The 17,064-nt window shown below is 31.9% G+C and overlaps 1 protein-coding gene and 1 pseudogene across 2 annotated transcripts; one reads left to right on the top strand and one right to left on the bottom strand.

The window, feature by feature from the left end:
* Nucleotides 1-3,058: 3,058 nt before the first annotated feature.
* Nucleotides 3,059-8,822, top strand: LOC127091466 (ABC transporter B family member 13-like; annotated as a pseudogene).
* Nucleotides 7,505-11,658, bottom strand: LOC127093450 (UPF0329 protein ECU05_1680/ECU11_0050). Of its 2 annotated transcripts, XR_007792555.1 has the most exons (4): nt 11,422-11,658; nt 10,929-11,327; nt 8,576-8,822; nt 7,505-8,195 (listed from the first exon to the last, which is right to left on the bottom strand). XR_007792555.1 is itself a non-coding variant. In XM_051032376.1 (3 exons), exons 2-3 carry the CDS (start codon nt 11,310-11,312, stop codon nt 8,652-8,654), a joined length of 555 nt encoding a protein of 184 aa, XP_050888333.1. In that variant the 5' UTR covers nt 11,313-11,327; nt 11,422-11,658; the 3' UTR covers nt 8,302-8,651. The 2 variants fall into 2 exon arrangements, 1 of the variants encoding a protein (XP_050888333.1); XM_051032376.1 differs by lacking the exon at nt 7,505-8,195 and having other exon boundaries at nt 8,302-8,822.
* Between the last annotated feature and the right edge of the window lie 5,406 nt (nt 11,659-17,064).

The following is a 17,064-nucleotide window of genomic DNA, read 5'->3' as shown; positions in this document are numbered from 1 at the left end:
GTAGGACGTAAACGTTAACATTGTTCATTAAAAACAATTAACGCATTCGTATTTCCTACCATAACTATGGAGCTCTGACTTCTTTATTGCATGAGGAGGATACGTAGGCACGAGGATTTGAATCCTCTGCCAACATATTTATTTATTATTCTTTTTTCACTTTATCCTTTTCGCAAGTAATCTTTAGATAGTAACACTCGTTCTTCCAAAGAAAAATCAAAACGGTTCTCGTTGAGTACAATAGATGTGATTGATGTTAATACCTTCCCCTTATATATCTAACTTCTTTACCCGTTTCTTTTCCCCTGAGTTTTATCGATGTTTTTCCTTTCCTTCGAGAATAAATAAAGTTTTATGGCGACTTTATTGTAGCTTTGAGCATGCGATGGGCTCAGATATATTTTGTGTAGCTTTACCTCCTTCACTTTCTAAACGCCTCAAAATTATTTTTCCAAATTTCCCATGCTTTCTTTGTTGAATCCACATTACCAATATTCCTAAAGTTTTTCGGATCAACGCATTGATGGATTAAAAAAGGGCCTTATAATCCTTATTCTTTAAATCTTTATGTGCAACCTTTTGTTCATCCTTAGCGTTCTCTCTAATTGGTGTTACTCCATTCTTAACGAGATTCCAAATATCTTGATAATAGAAAACAACATTCATCTGCTTGCACCAATTTTCATAATTCTTACCATTCAAGATTGTAAGATTTGTTGGAAAATATTCGTTCGAATTATTCATCTTGATTCAATGCATCCGAAAGATTACACATTCAGTGCTCTAGATAACATATGTTGTGAAAACTCCAATCTTGAAGTTAACCGAATAAATATTGATGAACAAGAATAAATCTTTTTGATTGATCACGCCTCTTGTTCTTCACCCTTTATCCATGTGAAACAACCATTCCTTGGCTACATGATGATTCTACAATACACAGAAAATTGAAAGAAGAAAATAATACAATTGAAAGTAAGATAAAAGATAAATTCTAGAGAAAGAAGAAAAATATATTGTTGTGCAAACTGCACTCGAAGTGTTTGCTACAATGTGTATTAATCACAACTTTGATTTGTGAAACTACGTAAAGTTATTATAAATTTTATTATTCTCGCTTAATACAAATAAAATAAAGTTTATCTCTATTTATAGATGAGATTATTTGCACTCTAAGTAATCACAAAATAAATAACTCAACTAAAACTAAGCTAAGTCAATCTTCTTCGACTCTGTCGACTCCTTCGACAGCTACATGCTTCGATTGCATGCTTCGATAGGTTGTACTTAACTTTCTGTCAAATACAATTAATACATACTCTGTTCGACGCATGTTATTTCAACACACACTAAAATACCTTTCGACATCCGTCGAATACAAATACACTATTTTCGACTTCAACACAAATAATTACATATTTAACAGTGTCATGTTGTAGCTATTGCAACAATATTTTTGAAGAGACTCGTCATCTTTTTTTGAATGCTCTTTTGCTTTGCACATTTGGAATGGGTTCTTTGTAGTTCTTGAGAATTCCTTCGAACTCACTTTGATGCATAATATTATTTCCATAATGAATGGCACAAAACCAAAATAAAAAACCTAAACATCAAATTACATTCATCTCACCATTTGTAGGAATCAAACCCACAACCACATGGTTAAAAGCCACGTGCTCTACCAGCTGAAATAAGACGGCTTGTTATTTAGTTTTACTAAAAATTGTTTTAGTCATAGAAATGATACAATTGAAAAAAATTATTATTATATGGAAGCATACAAAGTAACCCCTGCTAACTCCGTGAAGTGTGTTCTTTGATCTTTCACAACAATAAAAATTATTGATAAAAAAATATGTGTTACTATCATTTTTTGTATGAAGAATGACTATGGTCTTAGTATTTTAATTTTAATTTTGTTTTATCAATTATTAAAATAATGCATGTGTGTTATATCTTTATCTCATTATTATGTTTGCACATTCTTTTCTCATCTTACATCCTCCTACATAAAACAAGTATTCTCATTAATGTAATATAATGGAGAAGACAAGTAGGAAAATCTGAAGAGAACAACCATGAAGGTCAAAGTTTTGAGAAGCAAGAACGTTCGGAGATTTAATTAAGATATTTCATTAGCTTGAGAGAACAATTGTAGTCCATAACCATATTGTTTTTATTTTCTATATATGTGTATGTATGATTCATGATATATAGTTATTGTGAGAGAGGTTTTGTATAAGATACATAAACATGTGAGGTAGCTTATATAAAAGCCAGTGAAATTGATATATAGTTACAGGGAGATCAACAACAACAATAATTGATCTTTGTCCCACAAAATTAGGGTCGACTACATGGATCAAATCTTATCGTAATATTTCATTCAAGATCATGCTTCTATTCAATTCGTTAATCTCGAGATCTTTCTCAACTATTTCTCTTATAATTAGCACTCATCAAGACTAATATCATAAAAGTGAGTTCGACCAATGCAAAGTAAATTTTATGAAATAGTAAGATGTGGTGGAATAAAGTTAATACTAATATTGTTTGGATCTAACTTAATAAAAGTAATATTGAAAGGTTTAGAAGCAATAGTTGGGAACAATTCATATGATAAATTAGAATAAAGAGTTGTCTCGAGAAAAAGTTAAGGATTGTCCTCAAGCATGAGAAAAAGTTATATGTTCTCGAGGGGCCCTTTCTGAAGAGGAACTATCCAATAATTCTACCCTGGCTTAAATGGATGCTTATAAAAAAAATGTTAATGAAGTTGTGAAAGTTTCTTACCTCATGTTGGCTATCATGAACTACGAGCTTCATAAGTAATATGAGAATATAAAGGCATACAATATGATCGAACACCTAAAGACACTAAGATCCTTACATAATTAAAATATTTGGGTATGTTGAGAATCTTGAATGATTGGAATTTTAACTTATAACACATCTTGTAATTGATTTGATTCTGCAATCGTTGTATGACAACTTCAATCAATTTTTTCTAAACTTCAGCATGAATGACATGAGAAAATATTTGTCAAAATTGTTAGGCATGTCAAGAGCAGCTGAGCAGAACATTGACAAAGGAAAGGAAAAAGCCACATTGATGGTCGACAATAGAAAATCCAATAATAATAACAAGAAGCCCAACATATATATGGTTAACGGAAATGACAAGGAAGTCTCCAAGCTTAAGCATGTTAGTCGTGCTTTGAACCCTCGTAGTGGTGTGGCTAAGGAGAGCAATTTCCTCCATTGTGGTAAGACTAAAGATTGGAAGAAGATATTCTCTAAGTACATCATGGGTATTAGATACTGAATATGGTTTTCATATTTTTCTTAATATGTCGGAACTCAAAAGGAGTACAACATTTTCAAAAGGTGAAGTTGATCTCAGAGTCGGCAATGGAGTCAAAATTATTGTTTTAGCCATAGAAATTTCTGAATTGACTTTACCTAGTTGTTTCATTATTCGGTTGGAGAACTGCTACTATGTACATGCAGTTAACATGAAACTTATTTTTAGTTTGAAAAAGTTTGATTTTTCATTTATAATAAAAAATAAATATTGATATTTTATTTGAATGATATTTCCAATACTAGTGTACAAGTGAGTAATGAATTTTATATCCTTGATCTCAAAACGCCAATCTATAATACTAATTCTAAAAGGATTAAATCATACCAGTTGAATCACATTAGCATTGTACTTTAGGAAATATAGATGAGAAACATATTTTCAAACTCCATATCTATAGATTCTTATACTTTTTTGATTGGAAATTATTTTAGTCATGTGAATCTTGTTTATTAAAAAAAGAATCAAAGACTCAATTAAAAAAAAATGTAAACGAGATAATAATATTTTGCCCCTTATTCATATTGATGTATGTGGATCAGTGAAAACATTTGACATAGGATATTTTCAATACTTCATCATATTAACTAGTGATTATAATAAATATGGATATGAATATGAGTATCTAATGAACATATGATGTTCAAATCATATTAACTAGTGATTATAATAAATATGGATATGAATATGAGTATCTAATGAACATATGATGTTCAAATAATTCAAGAATGAAGTATAAAATCAACTCTGTGAGAATATTAAAATACTTTGATTAGATCAATGTGTTAAATATTAATGTATAGAATTTGATGACTATCTAAAAAATGTGGGGTCATATCCTAACTCATTCATCCTAAAACGCCGCAGTAGAATGGTGATTTTAAAAGGAAAACAAATCCTTGTTAGACATAATCTAATCGATAACGAGTCATATAGATATTCCACTTGATTGTATTTTGCTCTACTCAAACTTCCAAGATCAAGCAAGAAGTTGATATTGTAGCTCTTATTTTTGTCTGAGTGGTTGTGGCTATGATATAACCATATTTCCAGTGAGACTTGATATAACCATATTTCACAACTTGAACCTCAAAGTCACAGCAGGAAAGGTTCTTGCAGTACTGTGCCAAAATGTCTCGGGGAAGAGCATTGTGATTGCTCTTGTAATGATATCTTATGACCATACTTCTGAGTCAATTTTAATTAGGTGCGTTCATGGTTCATGAACTGCACTGAACCAAACCATATTTATAATTCAGTTCAGTTTATAATAACCATTTCAATAAAAATGCAGTTAACTGCTAAAATGCTTTCAATTAAGTTTAAAACTAATTTATAACTGGTTTGTGTTTATAAATCATATTTCACAACTTGAACCTCAAAGTCACAGCAGGAAAGGTTTTTGCAATACTGTGCCAAAATGTCTCGGGGAAGAGCACTGTGATTGCTCTTGTAATGATATCTTATGACCATACTTCTAAGTCAGTTTTAATTAGGTGTGTTCATGGTTCATGAACTGCACTGAACCAAACCATATTTATAATTTAATTCAGTTTATAATAACCATTTCAATAAAAATGCAGTTAACTGCTAAAATGGTTTCAATTAAGTTTAAAATTAATTTATAACAGGTTTGTGTTTATAAACTAGTTTATAATAAAATTACAATTATAAACCAAATTTATAACTTGCTTTCTTTTAAAATCATTTTTTTAAATTTATAAAAAATAATTAATTTAAAATTAATTTTTTATTATATTTGAAAATATTTATTTAAAAAAATCTTTTTTATAAAAAATAAATAAATTTTTTATTTTCTGAAAAAAAAATTATTTATTTAAAAAAATTTATTTCTTAAATTTTTTTATATTTTTTTAATGAATAAAAAAAATTATTTCCAATTTTACTTTTATAGAATAAAAACTATTTTATTTTCAGATTTTTTTTTCTAAAAAAACTATATTTTTTTTCTAATTTTATTTTTATTTTTCATAATTACAAATATTTTTTAATTTTCATTATTTTTTCACACTCAATAATTATTATTATTATTTTAATAAAAAAATTATTTATATAATTAAAGCAATTTATAAAAAAAAATGGTTATGAATCGGTTTTAAATTGAATTTAAATTGTTTGATTTAAATGGTTCAATTCATTAACCATTCAAGTGGTTCAGTAGTTGTTTTATGGTGCAATGCAATTCAATTTAGTAATATAGTTTGATTAATCATATTTTTACACAACCCTAACTTTAATGGATGAATGCGATAGAAACATTAAATTTAAGGAGGATCATTAAGGCAAAGAATAAGATTGGTTCAACAAGAACCTGTTTTGTTCACAGGAACAAATTATAAAAATATACAACAACAATACAGTTTTATCCTACTTAATAGGATTAGTTACATAAATCAATTTTCACTATAATATTTCATCTAAGATCATGTTTCTATTCAAACAGGCATAACAAATTATGAGAACCTAAAGTATGAAAAGAGGATGAATTGGAAATTAGAGATAATAAAATAGGTCTCAATTTTAACTGAGTTGGACCGAAGTTAGGCAAATTAAATCAACTCGTTCAACTCGCTCAAAAAACGGGTCAGGACGAAGACAATGCAGGCTGGCCCGCGAATCAAATAAAATAATAATATTGAAAATTTCTTATCCCACCTTATGGGTAGAAAAATATCCTATGGAAAATCAATAAATATCCCTCAGATTTTAGAGAAATATCGTCGAACGCACTTTATACACATAACTCATTCGTTTTTTACTCACATCCATAATTTTATGACTAAATTTAATTCGAAAATGCATTTTAAAAATGTTTCTGAAACCTGTGCATGTTAAATTTGAGTTGAACTGAAGTTTTCAACTTAATTAAACAAATTGACTCAGCTCGTTCAACTCGCTGAAAAAACGGGTCAGGACGAAGACAAGGCGGGCTGGCCCGCGAATCAAATAAAATAATAATATTAGGAATTTCTCATTCTATTTTATGGGTGAAAAAATATCCTATAAAAAATAGAAAAACGCTTCTCAGATTTTGAAGATATATCTCTGAACGTAGCTCATGCACACACAACTCGTTCTTTTTATGGATGGAAAAATATCCTATAAAAAATAGAAAAACGCTCCTCAGATTTCGAAGATATATCTCTAGACGTAGCTCATGCACACACACAACTCGTTCTTTTTTAGTTACACCTTCAATTTATAATTAAATTTAAGTTGAAAATACATTTCTGAAGTGTTTCCAAAACCTGTATATGTTAAATTTGTATAAAAACAAATCACATTCTTAAAAATAAATGAGTTGTTTAGTAAATAAACCCATATACATTCTTAAGTTTTAAAATAAGTTATAATCAGATATTACAATTAGCAATGACTTTCAATTTTTAATGCAAATAAAACAAATTAAATCAAAGAAAAATAACAATGAAAAAATGATTAATTAACATTTAAATTCTTCATCAATTTAGATAATTGTTCTTCGCTTTAATAACTCTTCTACATCAATCTGAAAAATGAAACCATGTAATTATGTCAATAGGCAAACATTCAATTTCAATTGTCCAAAAATTAGTTTAATGTGATAATGCTTAAAATCTCATAATTATTTATTGTGAATATTCTACATCATATTAAATTATATATCGATTAATTGGGAATAAAAGTTGTTATTCATATTAAATTATATAACGATCAATTGAAAATAAAAGTTGTTATAGTAAAACATATACTATTTTTTTAGACATTCCGAAAGAAAATACATTTCTGAACTAAATTTAATTATAAAATTAAGACCTGACTCAAAAACAAATCTATAAAGAAAATGTACATGGAGTGTTTTTGAAGATAATCTCAGATAATCTCTAAATTTTAGAGGTATTTTTGACTTTTCACAAGATGCCTTGCTAAATTATAGAGTGCATTAAAAAAATCTCATAATATTTATTTTATTTAATTTATTTATTTGTCTAATAATGAACCATACAATAAAATAATATGATGTTGAATTTGTTAATTATGTAGTTTGTCTTGGATTAGTTTCATACATATTTTGTTGTACTCGACTGTTATTTCCAATCTTGAAAAATTATCTCTACACTCTCCTCATCACTACCAATATAGAAAAGAATCTGAACATATCACTTATCTTTGTATTTCTGCTAATACAGGTTCAATTATATCAAAATTCTAAATGTTAAATTTGATTTCTAATTTTTTTTACCAAACATTTGATTTCTAATTGAAAAACGTGTTACAATATATTTTGCTCGACGGTCAACTCGTCAACTCGCTAGCCAGCCAATAAATAGGACGGAGTGAGATTTTGAAATCAACTTCCTAAGTTGACTCGGCTCCGACCCATTTTTAAGCATGCTTAAGCGGAACGTGCGAGTGAGCATAGACGGGACATGTCTCTTTGTTTAAATGAAGGCAGCCAAAGCAGCAAATGCTCATGAATTCATTAGTAGAATGCCTGAAGGGTACAGAACCGAGGTAGGTGAGAGAAGAGTCCAGTTATCAAGAGGACAAAAACAAAGGGTAACAATTGCTAGAGCTATTCTGAAAGACCCATCCATTCTTCTGTTAGATTAAGCAACAAATGCCATGGACACAATATCAGAAAGAGTTGTCCAAGAAGCTCTTGATAAGCTTATGGAAGGTCGGATGACAAATTTTGGTAGCTCACAAGCTCTCGACTGTTCGAGACGCAGACAGCATTGCAGTGCTGCAACACAGAAAGGTTGCAGAAATGGGAAGTCATGAGAGGCTGATGGCTAACCCCGGAAGCATCTAAAAGCAATTGGTTTGTCTACAGCAAGAAATGCATCAAGAAGAAGACAGTTAGTGAATTCATTCGGAGTTCTCCAAGTAAATATTGAATTTTAGATTCAAACACATGTTATGCATACCCATCATCCACAAAACAACCCGTTTGAATTAACAAAACGCCATTAAGAAAATAATCAAAGCACTGTTTCACAATGTTCCCAATCAGAAGGGAATCTGCATGAGATCCACCACCTGATTGTTCTACCAAGTCATGTAAAAGATTGCAGCATGGTTTGCAATTCATGCTTATGCACTTACTTCAAAATTCGAAAAACCAACCCACTAAAGACTTGTGTTCATGCTTTATCATGCAACTAGTGTAAAACGACAACTAAGCACATAATATTATACTCAACATACAAGAATTATTTTGCTGAGGCTTCTTTGAACATTGGGGCTCGCCCAGTAGATATGAAACCGCAAGGGGCTCAACCGCTCAAAGATATGTTGTAGCAATTACAACGTTCGTTATTTCCTTCTCTAGTTCGGCTTCATCAACCCACAATGAACTTCGCTTATGCAATAATTCTTTCTTCTCGGCCTTCTTCTCATCATGCTTTTTGGCTTTCATTCTCCAATTTTCAAGTTTCTCTGCTCTCTCTTTTAACTGATTCACGAACATATGAAATATATCAATAGCAATAAGCAAAATCTATACCAACAATGACTAGGTTATTGAAAAATATGAAACAAACACTGTGTAGAGGAACTAGATCAAAGTTTCTCTCAAACATAAAATTAAAGGAAACAAGAAATAAGTTCAACTTACATAACTTATCTGAATATAGATTTTCAGTATGGACGACAAATGCATCAATTAAGAGATAGTTGTAGTACAAAGACAAAAAAATGTGGTTGGTTTGTCTTGGAAATTTTATACCAATAATGTTGGTTAGAATATGAAGACTGGTAAACTGTGAGGTATGCATATAACACAACATGGACGCTTAATTTATGATTGTAAAACTAGTCATTAAAGTTCATTGACTCTCCAACCTGCATATTATCAATGTGAAATCCACCTTAACTATAGCAAAAATAGGTCTATGTAAGTATTAAACCAAAGAGACATATTGTAGATATAGAATGTTTTCACTTTTCAGAGAGTAAGGCATGATAAATGTATTTAGGGGTTAGTTAGAGGACAAGAATATTAACAGAACATTATCTTGCATCAAGAGTAGACTTCAAGGTTTAAAATTTTAAGTTTAGACCAAGTTAAAAAAGAACAAGTTGAATTTAAAAATCTCAAATATGAACATAAAAAAGGAGACACAAGTTAATTCAGGTTCATTTTACTCTTGTCCAGCTTATGACCATTTGCACTCGCTTACATGTTGCTAGGAAGTTAACTATAGAGTTAGACAACCCCAACATCCATTTGGTTTTATATATTTAACAGCTACCTTCTCAATTAAATTAAACAGTAATGAAATGAGACATATACTCTCATCGAAGTCATTAGGCAGGTGATTTTGAGTTGTGATACATATACCCAGCCCATAAACAACAGTGACCAGCCTATTGTAAACTAGCAACAACAAGACTACAAGAGTCTAATATCATGTCAAATTAAAACAGGGACAGTATAAAAGACATGCTTAGGATTTGGACAGCACTAATGAAACACTAATACAAAGCTTATCATAGCCGTCAGAAGGAGGAGACTACCTATCATACAAAAAGTTTACCCTAATGACACGTGCTCAAATTTCAGACAGATGTTTTCCACTATTTTTCTTAGATCCGTGCTCTTGTACGAGATCTTTACTAGTTAATGAGAATGCTACGTTTCCTAAATAGCTGGTCAACATCAGCAGACATCATAGTGATAAACCTCATGAAAACCAAGAACAACTAAACTAACTAATAACAAGTAATGAAAACAAACAAGTGCAAATAAATAAAAAATCAAACATAAACAACGAATTTTCAAACAATATATCCAAACTTCAAACCAAGGAAAAGCAAATCTAAATAGATGTCTCCCTATTTGACCATTACATTACAAGCAAAATTTGTAATGATAGATTAATTTATATAAATAGTTGTATATTTGAAGCAAAATTGTAATGAGATTAATTTATATACGCAGACAATGTAATATATTTATACACAAATTACACCATAGTATCACTTTGTCAGATCATTCCTAAAATATCTTCATAAATATGTCTACAGGAATATGTAATTGAATATAAGTTACACTCACAATGCATACAAATGAAAAGGATTTGGATTGTTTTATTTGAGCTAATCTCCTGGCATAAACACTTGGGAAATTGTTTGGGATAGCTTATGAAAAAAGCTTATGATTTGTCCATAAGTTGTTTTCAGCTTACTTCTATCCGTTTCAATTGGCTTATTTGAGTTTATCTACCAACATAAACACTCGTGAAACTATTTAGGAGAGCGTATGCAGACAACTTATGATTTGTCCATAAGCTTGTTGTAGCTTAGTTCCACAGTTTTTTTTGTATAGCAGATGAGAAAAGCTTATTGCAAATATAAAAATAGTTTGCCTTTATTTTATATTTTGCTATATAAATAGCATACATTAGATATGTAATACTAATAAGCATTATGCTATAAGTGCTTAATTAAGTTGTTTATCCAAACAATACCTAATCCAAACCATAATAAACTCTTCATCATCTTCAATTCATCTAAAAAAAATCCTCACATTCATTAATAAATTGAAAAGATGACTTACAAGGGTTTCTCGAAACTGTTGTTGAGCAATGTTACGTTCTTGAGCTCTAAGTTCTGCAGCCTGAGCCTTAAGTTTCTTACGCTCTTCATTAGCAACTCTAAGCGATTCCCGCCGAGCCTCGTCCTTCCGTTGCTTCTCCAACGCCATAGCCTCCATTTCTCTTATGTATTCCTTCCGAACCTCTTTCACTTGCTTTGCGTAGTCTCTCCGAAGCTGAGCAAGCATTGCTTCGGCTTCCTTAGGATCCTTCGGAGCTTGCCAGCTTCCAACAAAGGAGCTCGGCGATAGGAACTTGTGATTTTCGCGGTGGTTGTTATGGTGGGACTGTGACGCGCGTGTGGCAAATGAACGCGCGTGTGAACGCAACAAAGTCCTCCACACCATTGAATTGAAATCGTACTGCAAAATATAATAACAAATTTCTCTTGAGAAATCATAGAAAAATATATTGCAGCGATTGCCTCTAGCTCTGGAAGGAGAGGAATTTACTTACCTTGGAAGAAGAAAAATTCGAAACCCTAGTTCTGAGCGCTACGGGTTTGGGTTGTTTGGGTTTTCGTGAGCAATGAAACCTCTACAACAATTCTCTCAATTCACGAACTTTAAAGATTTTCTAAGAAAAGAATATTATCATATTCAGTTTCATTTCAACATTTTTATTAAATAAATAAGTTTGTTGATATTTAATTTGGAGGATTTTTTTTTACATGTTTTGATGACAATGGTGATGATATTGACTAATTTTAGTGAGATGATCATTCTTGTATGCCTTTGATACTAGGGGTGAATATGCAAATACTATGATGATCAAATTAGTGAAATTTTAGTTTAGAATAGTGTGTAATTGTATTCATGAGTTTAGAGATTTTAAAATCTTTTTTTATATAAAGTTGTCTTAAAGAATAAATATCATAACATCTATTTTAGAATTTTGGACCATAAAATTGGTGAATAATGGTGGAGAAATTTAAAATTAGAGAAGTGAATAAGGAAAATTAAGAGAGAGAGTTGAGGATGAGAATGATAATTGCATTACTCTTGGATGCGAATGCATCCAACACATTTATAAGAGTATTACAAATTGATTGGAATCCAAAACAAACAATTGCAAAACAGAAAAATAGCAAACTCAGACTTGTAACCGGTTACACCATTTGGTTAACCGGTTACGGCTAACAAGTGAATTAAACTACATTCATTGGTAACAGATTAACGTCGGAGGTTAACCAGATACAACTTCAAAAATTTGTCTTTCTTTGCAACTCAGGAGTGAAATTGACTTTGCTGTAACAGGCTACACCCTCGTGTTAACTGATTACAACACTTGAATTACCAATATAAATTTTAATGCGCCACCTTAATTCAAGTGATCTAAGTCTACCATGCTCATGTTCATCTTCAACCTCTTGAATACATAATTTATGACTTCCTTAGTCAATAAATCAGCCACTTGGTCTTCACTTCTACAATGTCCCAACCGTAACCTTCTTTCACTAACAAGCTCCCTCAAGTAATGAAACTTCATCTCAATATGCTTGCCCATCCCATGTACAATTGGGTTCTTAGCAAGATTAGTCGCGGAAACGTTATCAACTAGGAGTGTGATAACCCCACCCTCATTGTTGCCCACCTCCCCCAATAGATTCATAAGCCACACAACTGGACACACACATAACGAAGCGACAATGTACTTGGTCTCATAAGATGAGAGTGCAACTACCGATTCCTTCGTTGAACACTATGAGACTGGTGTTCCACCGAACATAAAGATGTATCCAAATGTAGAATTTCAATCATCTTTATCTGCGCACCAATTGGAATCGATAAAACCAAGAAAATTACATTTTCTTCCCGTATTTGTTGCGGGAAAGAGAATTCCGCAGCCAACAGAACCTTTGACAAATCTTGGATCCTCTTGACTACTGCCAAGTGAGACACCTTCGATCTCCCCATGAATTTACTCACAATACTGACACTAAAAGCCAAGTCCTATCGCGTATTGCACAAATAACGCAAGGATCCAATCAACCTCCTATATTGAGTTGGATCAACATCTTGCTCATCCTCATTCTTATACAAATGCAACCTTAGTTCAACTGGAGTAATGACAATATTACAATGTTCCATTTCAAACTTCTTCAATATCTCAATAGCATACCTTCTTTGGTGCATTAACAACACTCTTTTAGACTTGTGGAACTCAATGTCAAGGAAGCATGTCATGAGACCAAGGTCGACCATCTCAAATTTTGTCATAAGTTCACCTTTGAACTTAGAAATACAATTTGTGTTGTTTCCCGTTATCAACAAGTCATCTACATATAGACAAGGGATAATCACTTTTTCACTCGTATCCGTCTTCACATACACTCCATGCTCGAATACACATTTCTTAAAGCCAACCTCCTTTAAGAAACCATATATTATTTTATTCCAAGCTCTTGGAGCTTGCTTCAAACCATATAACATTTTCTTCAACTTGTAGAACTTCATCTCTTAGTTTCTCATAACAAAACCAGGGGGTTGTCCTACATATACATCCTCTTCAAGCAGTTCGTTCCAAAATGCAGATTTGACATGGTAGATGGACCAAATGTGGTTATTTTCAATACCAACAACAAGCCTAATGGTTCCAATCCTAGCAACCAGTACAAATACCTCTTCAAAGGCTATGACTTCTCTTTGCAAAAATCCCTTAGCAACCAATCGAGCATTATGCTTGATTATTTCACCCTTGGGATTTTCCTTTGCTTTGAACACCATTTCACATCAATTGGCTACTTTCCATCCGGTAAATCAACCTCCCAAGTATTGTTTTTCTCAATGGATTCCATCTCCTCCTTCATAGCACAAATCCATTTTGGATCACTTAAAGCCTCTTCTGTTTTAACGAGTTCGGATTCAGCCATAAGTGAAAAATGGACGAAATCACCATCACTATTGATCCCATTGTCTCAGAACAACTCACAATCTTGGAGTCTTTGAGGCAAACATCTTTGTCTTGTTGATCTTCTAACATTCTCTTCAATTCGGGCTACGACAACGAGAGTTTTTTCTCTTTTTGTTTCTGTAGAATCTAAATTTTCAAAGTTGTAACCAGTTACAGCTTTTGCGTAATTAGTTACAGGCTTATACAACTCCTTGATTTCGTTGACAATGACGTCTCGGCTAATAATAACCCTCCTTTTAGCTTCAGCAAACAACTTGTAACCACCAGTAGAGTGATACCCTACAAGTATCATCACTTCTCCTTTATCATCTAGCTTCTTTCTATGTTGTCCCAGAACATGTCGATACGCTACAGAGCCAAAAACTCTCAAATGGTTCAGATTCGGTTTGAATCCCGACCATGCTTCCTCCGGTGTTACCTTCTTAAGCTTCTATGTAGAACACCTATTCAAAAAATAGGCAGATGTGGATATTGCTTCTCCCCATAACTCTTTCAACAAGTTCTTCCCCTATAACATGCTTTTCACCATGTTCATGATCGATCGATTCTTCCTTTCAACAACATTGTTTCACTGTGGTGTATAGGGTGGTACTACCTCATGTACAATCCCTTCTTGATCACAAAACATCTCAAAGTCATTTAAGATATATTCACTTCGACTATCTGTTTTAAACACTTTGAGTTTGTGAACACATTGCCTCTCAACCATGGACTTGTACTTATTAAACACTTCAAATACCCCATCCTTTCTCTTGATTAGGTATGACAATAGTTTTCTACTATGATCGTCGATAAATGTGACAAAGTATTTATCGCCACCAATTCAATCTACTTGCATCACTTCACACACATTCGAATACACCACCTTAAGGTTATTCTTGGTTCTACAACTTGTATCCTTGTTGAATTTACCCTTATAATGCTTCGCTTGCACATATTTTTCACAAATTTCAGCCGATATATTTATCAATGGAAATCCTATTACCATTATGTTCTTTTGCAAGTCTGTGAGATCTCTAAAATTGAGATGCCCAAGACGATAGTACCATATCCACTTTTCTCTACATGTTCTTGTAGCAAGACATATCTATGCTCCAAAACCTTCAACTCAACCTTAAAGGTTATATTTGCATCCATAGGCACTTTAAGTACCAAAGCTCATTTTGCATCCATAATGCTCATCCCCTTGTTTTCCATGTGAATCTTGTACCCTTCTTAGGCAATTGACCAATACTTAGAAGGTTATATTTGATTTATGGAATGTACAATACATCTTTAATCAAGGAATGTCCAACATTCCTTCTCATGATCTAAACATCATTGATCTCATCGGTCGCTAAAGTGGTCTCATTTATAAACTTTACTTTGTTCTTCATGGAATGATTGATTTTAAAAAACCAAACACTTCTCCTCGTCATATGAGTAGAGCAACCCAGACCTAGTATCATTCCTCTCTACACTAAACTCCTTTCGTACTCATCATGGTGTTTTCCTCTGCATGTAACTGGTTAACCGTATCATATAACTGATTACAACTCAATTTTGCAGCATTCCCAAAATTGTTGATGTTGTTGTCCCGCAACTTGCTGCTGTTGCATTCTCATTCTATGATCATGACCAAGAGTGTATTATCTTCATCAAACTCTTACCTTGTAACCTTAGCTTTATCCTCTTGAGGTTCCTTCTTGTTTGTATTGCACTCTCTTGCAAAATGACCGAACCTTTGACACTTAAAGCATTGCTCTTTACTTTTGTCAAACCTCTTCTTTTCACCTCTAAAGTTGCATTGACCACCATTTTTGTTCCATTCATTTCTTGAGGAAGTTATTTGTGACTATTCTTCAATCAAGTACCATCAATATACCACGTCAAGTATGGGAGTGAATTTGGTTTTGGCTAGGTGAAAGTATTCTCTACAAACAAAGAAACAAGTCAAGTAACAGGGATACATTATTATTATATTTTTGATAGTATACTATTTTATATGATGCTTATAGTTTATTGGCATTGTGAAGTGTTTGATTAATGTTTGATGTATTGTTTTAGTTTTATTTATAATTTGTTGTTTTTATGAAAGATTATAATAGTAATCACTATATTGAATCTTTATGTAGGCTCTAAGAGATTTTGCATAACACATTTATTAATATTTTTGATTGTTTTAAAGTAGACTTCAAACCAAAATATGTATAACACTTCTCTGAACCAAATATAATTATAAAATTCATAGTTATTTTACTAATTATCTATCCTTATTATTTCTGATTTAAATGAAGTTATGTTTTTTTTTTATATTCATAGAGTTGGAATTGATAGAGGAAGAGTTAAGAACTCTTACACTTATTGAAATTGAAAATCTATTGCAAGCAAATCGAAGAAGTTTGAAGGATTTTAACGGTATGCCTTACCCAAATTCATATGTCACAAGGCACATAGGCAATAGACTAATTTATGAAGAACATGATTATAATGTCGATGTTGTTTGCAAGCAGTGAATAACATAAGAGGTCGGGGGTATTTTTATATGGTTACGGAGGCACTGAAAAAACTTTCATGTAAAAAACTCTATCAAGTGCATTGCGTTTGTTGAATGTATATTTCGTGTCGGGTTTTTGTTATCGTATCCACAGGGATTGTAAGATATCACCGCCGTTCGATGGTTGTATTAATCTTAGCTCAATGTAACAATAGGGTTTTGGTTTTAATCAAGTTATCTTGCATAAAAAGTAATAAATTGCGGTAAAAGTTTTGGTTTGAATAAATGAGAAATATTGCCAAAGTTAGGTTTCAATGATCACTTTGCATGTATTTGCTCGGTCAACAATCTTATAAACTCCTTTAGATGATAAATCATTTCACAAAGTCCTCTCAATATGTTTCTCTCGAACACACATTGTGAGTTTTGCCATTTTGATCCATTGTTTCTCTCGAACACAATCTATCAAAATGACAACTTTTTGGTTCAACCTTATGGTGAACAAAATCATTCATTACTATCTCTAGCTAACAAACAAGTTTGGATGAAAACCTAGGTCAAGAGTCGGTAAACATCTCTCGATCATAAACCAACACAAAGAGTTTTAAATAGAAACAAAGTTTTCATCATATATTTACCATTAAAGAGTTTACATATGAGGATCCTTACATTTACACACAAAGCTAGTAATCACCTACATCTAACCTTGA

This window comes from Lathyrus oleraceus, chromosome 6 (genome assembly GCF_024323335.1).
Source record: "Lathyrus oleraceus cultivar Zhongwan6 chromosome 6, CAAS_Psat_ZW6_1.0, whole genome shotgun sequence".
Taxonomy (NCBI): Eukaryota; Viridiplantae; Streptophyta; class Magnoliopsida; order Fabales; family Fabaceae; genus Lathyrus; species Lathyrus oleraceus.
Note: the sequence above shows the minus strand (reverse complement) of the source record. Positions and strands in the feature narration are given on the sequence as shown.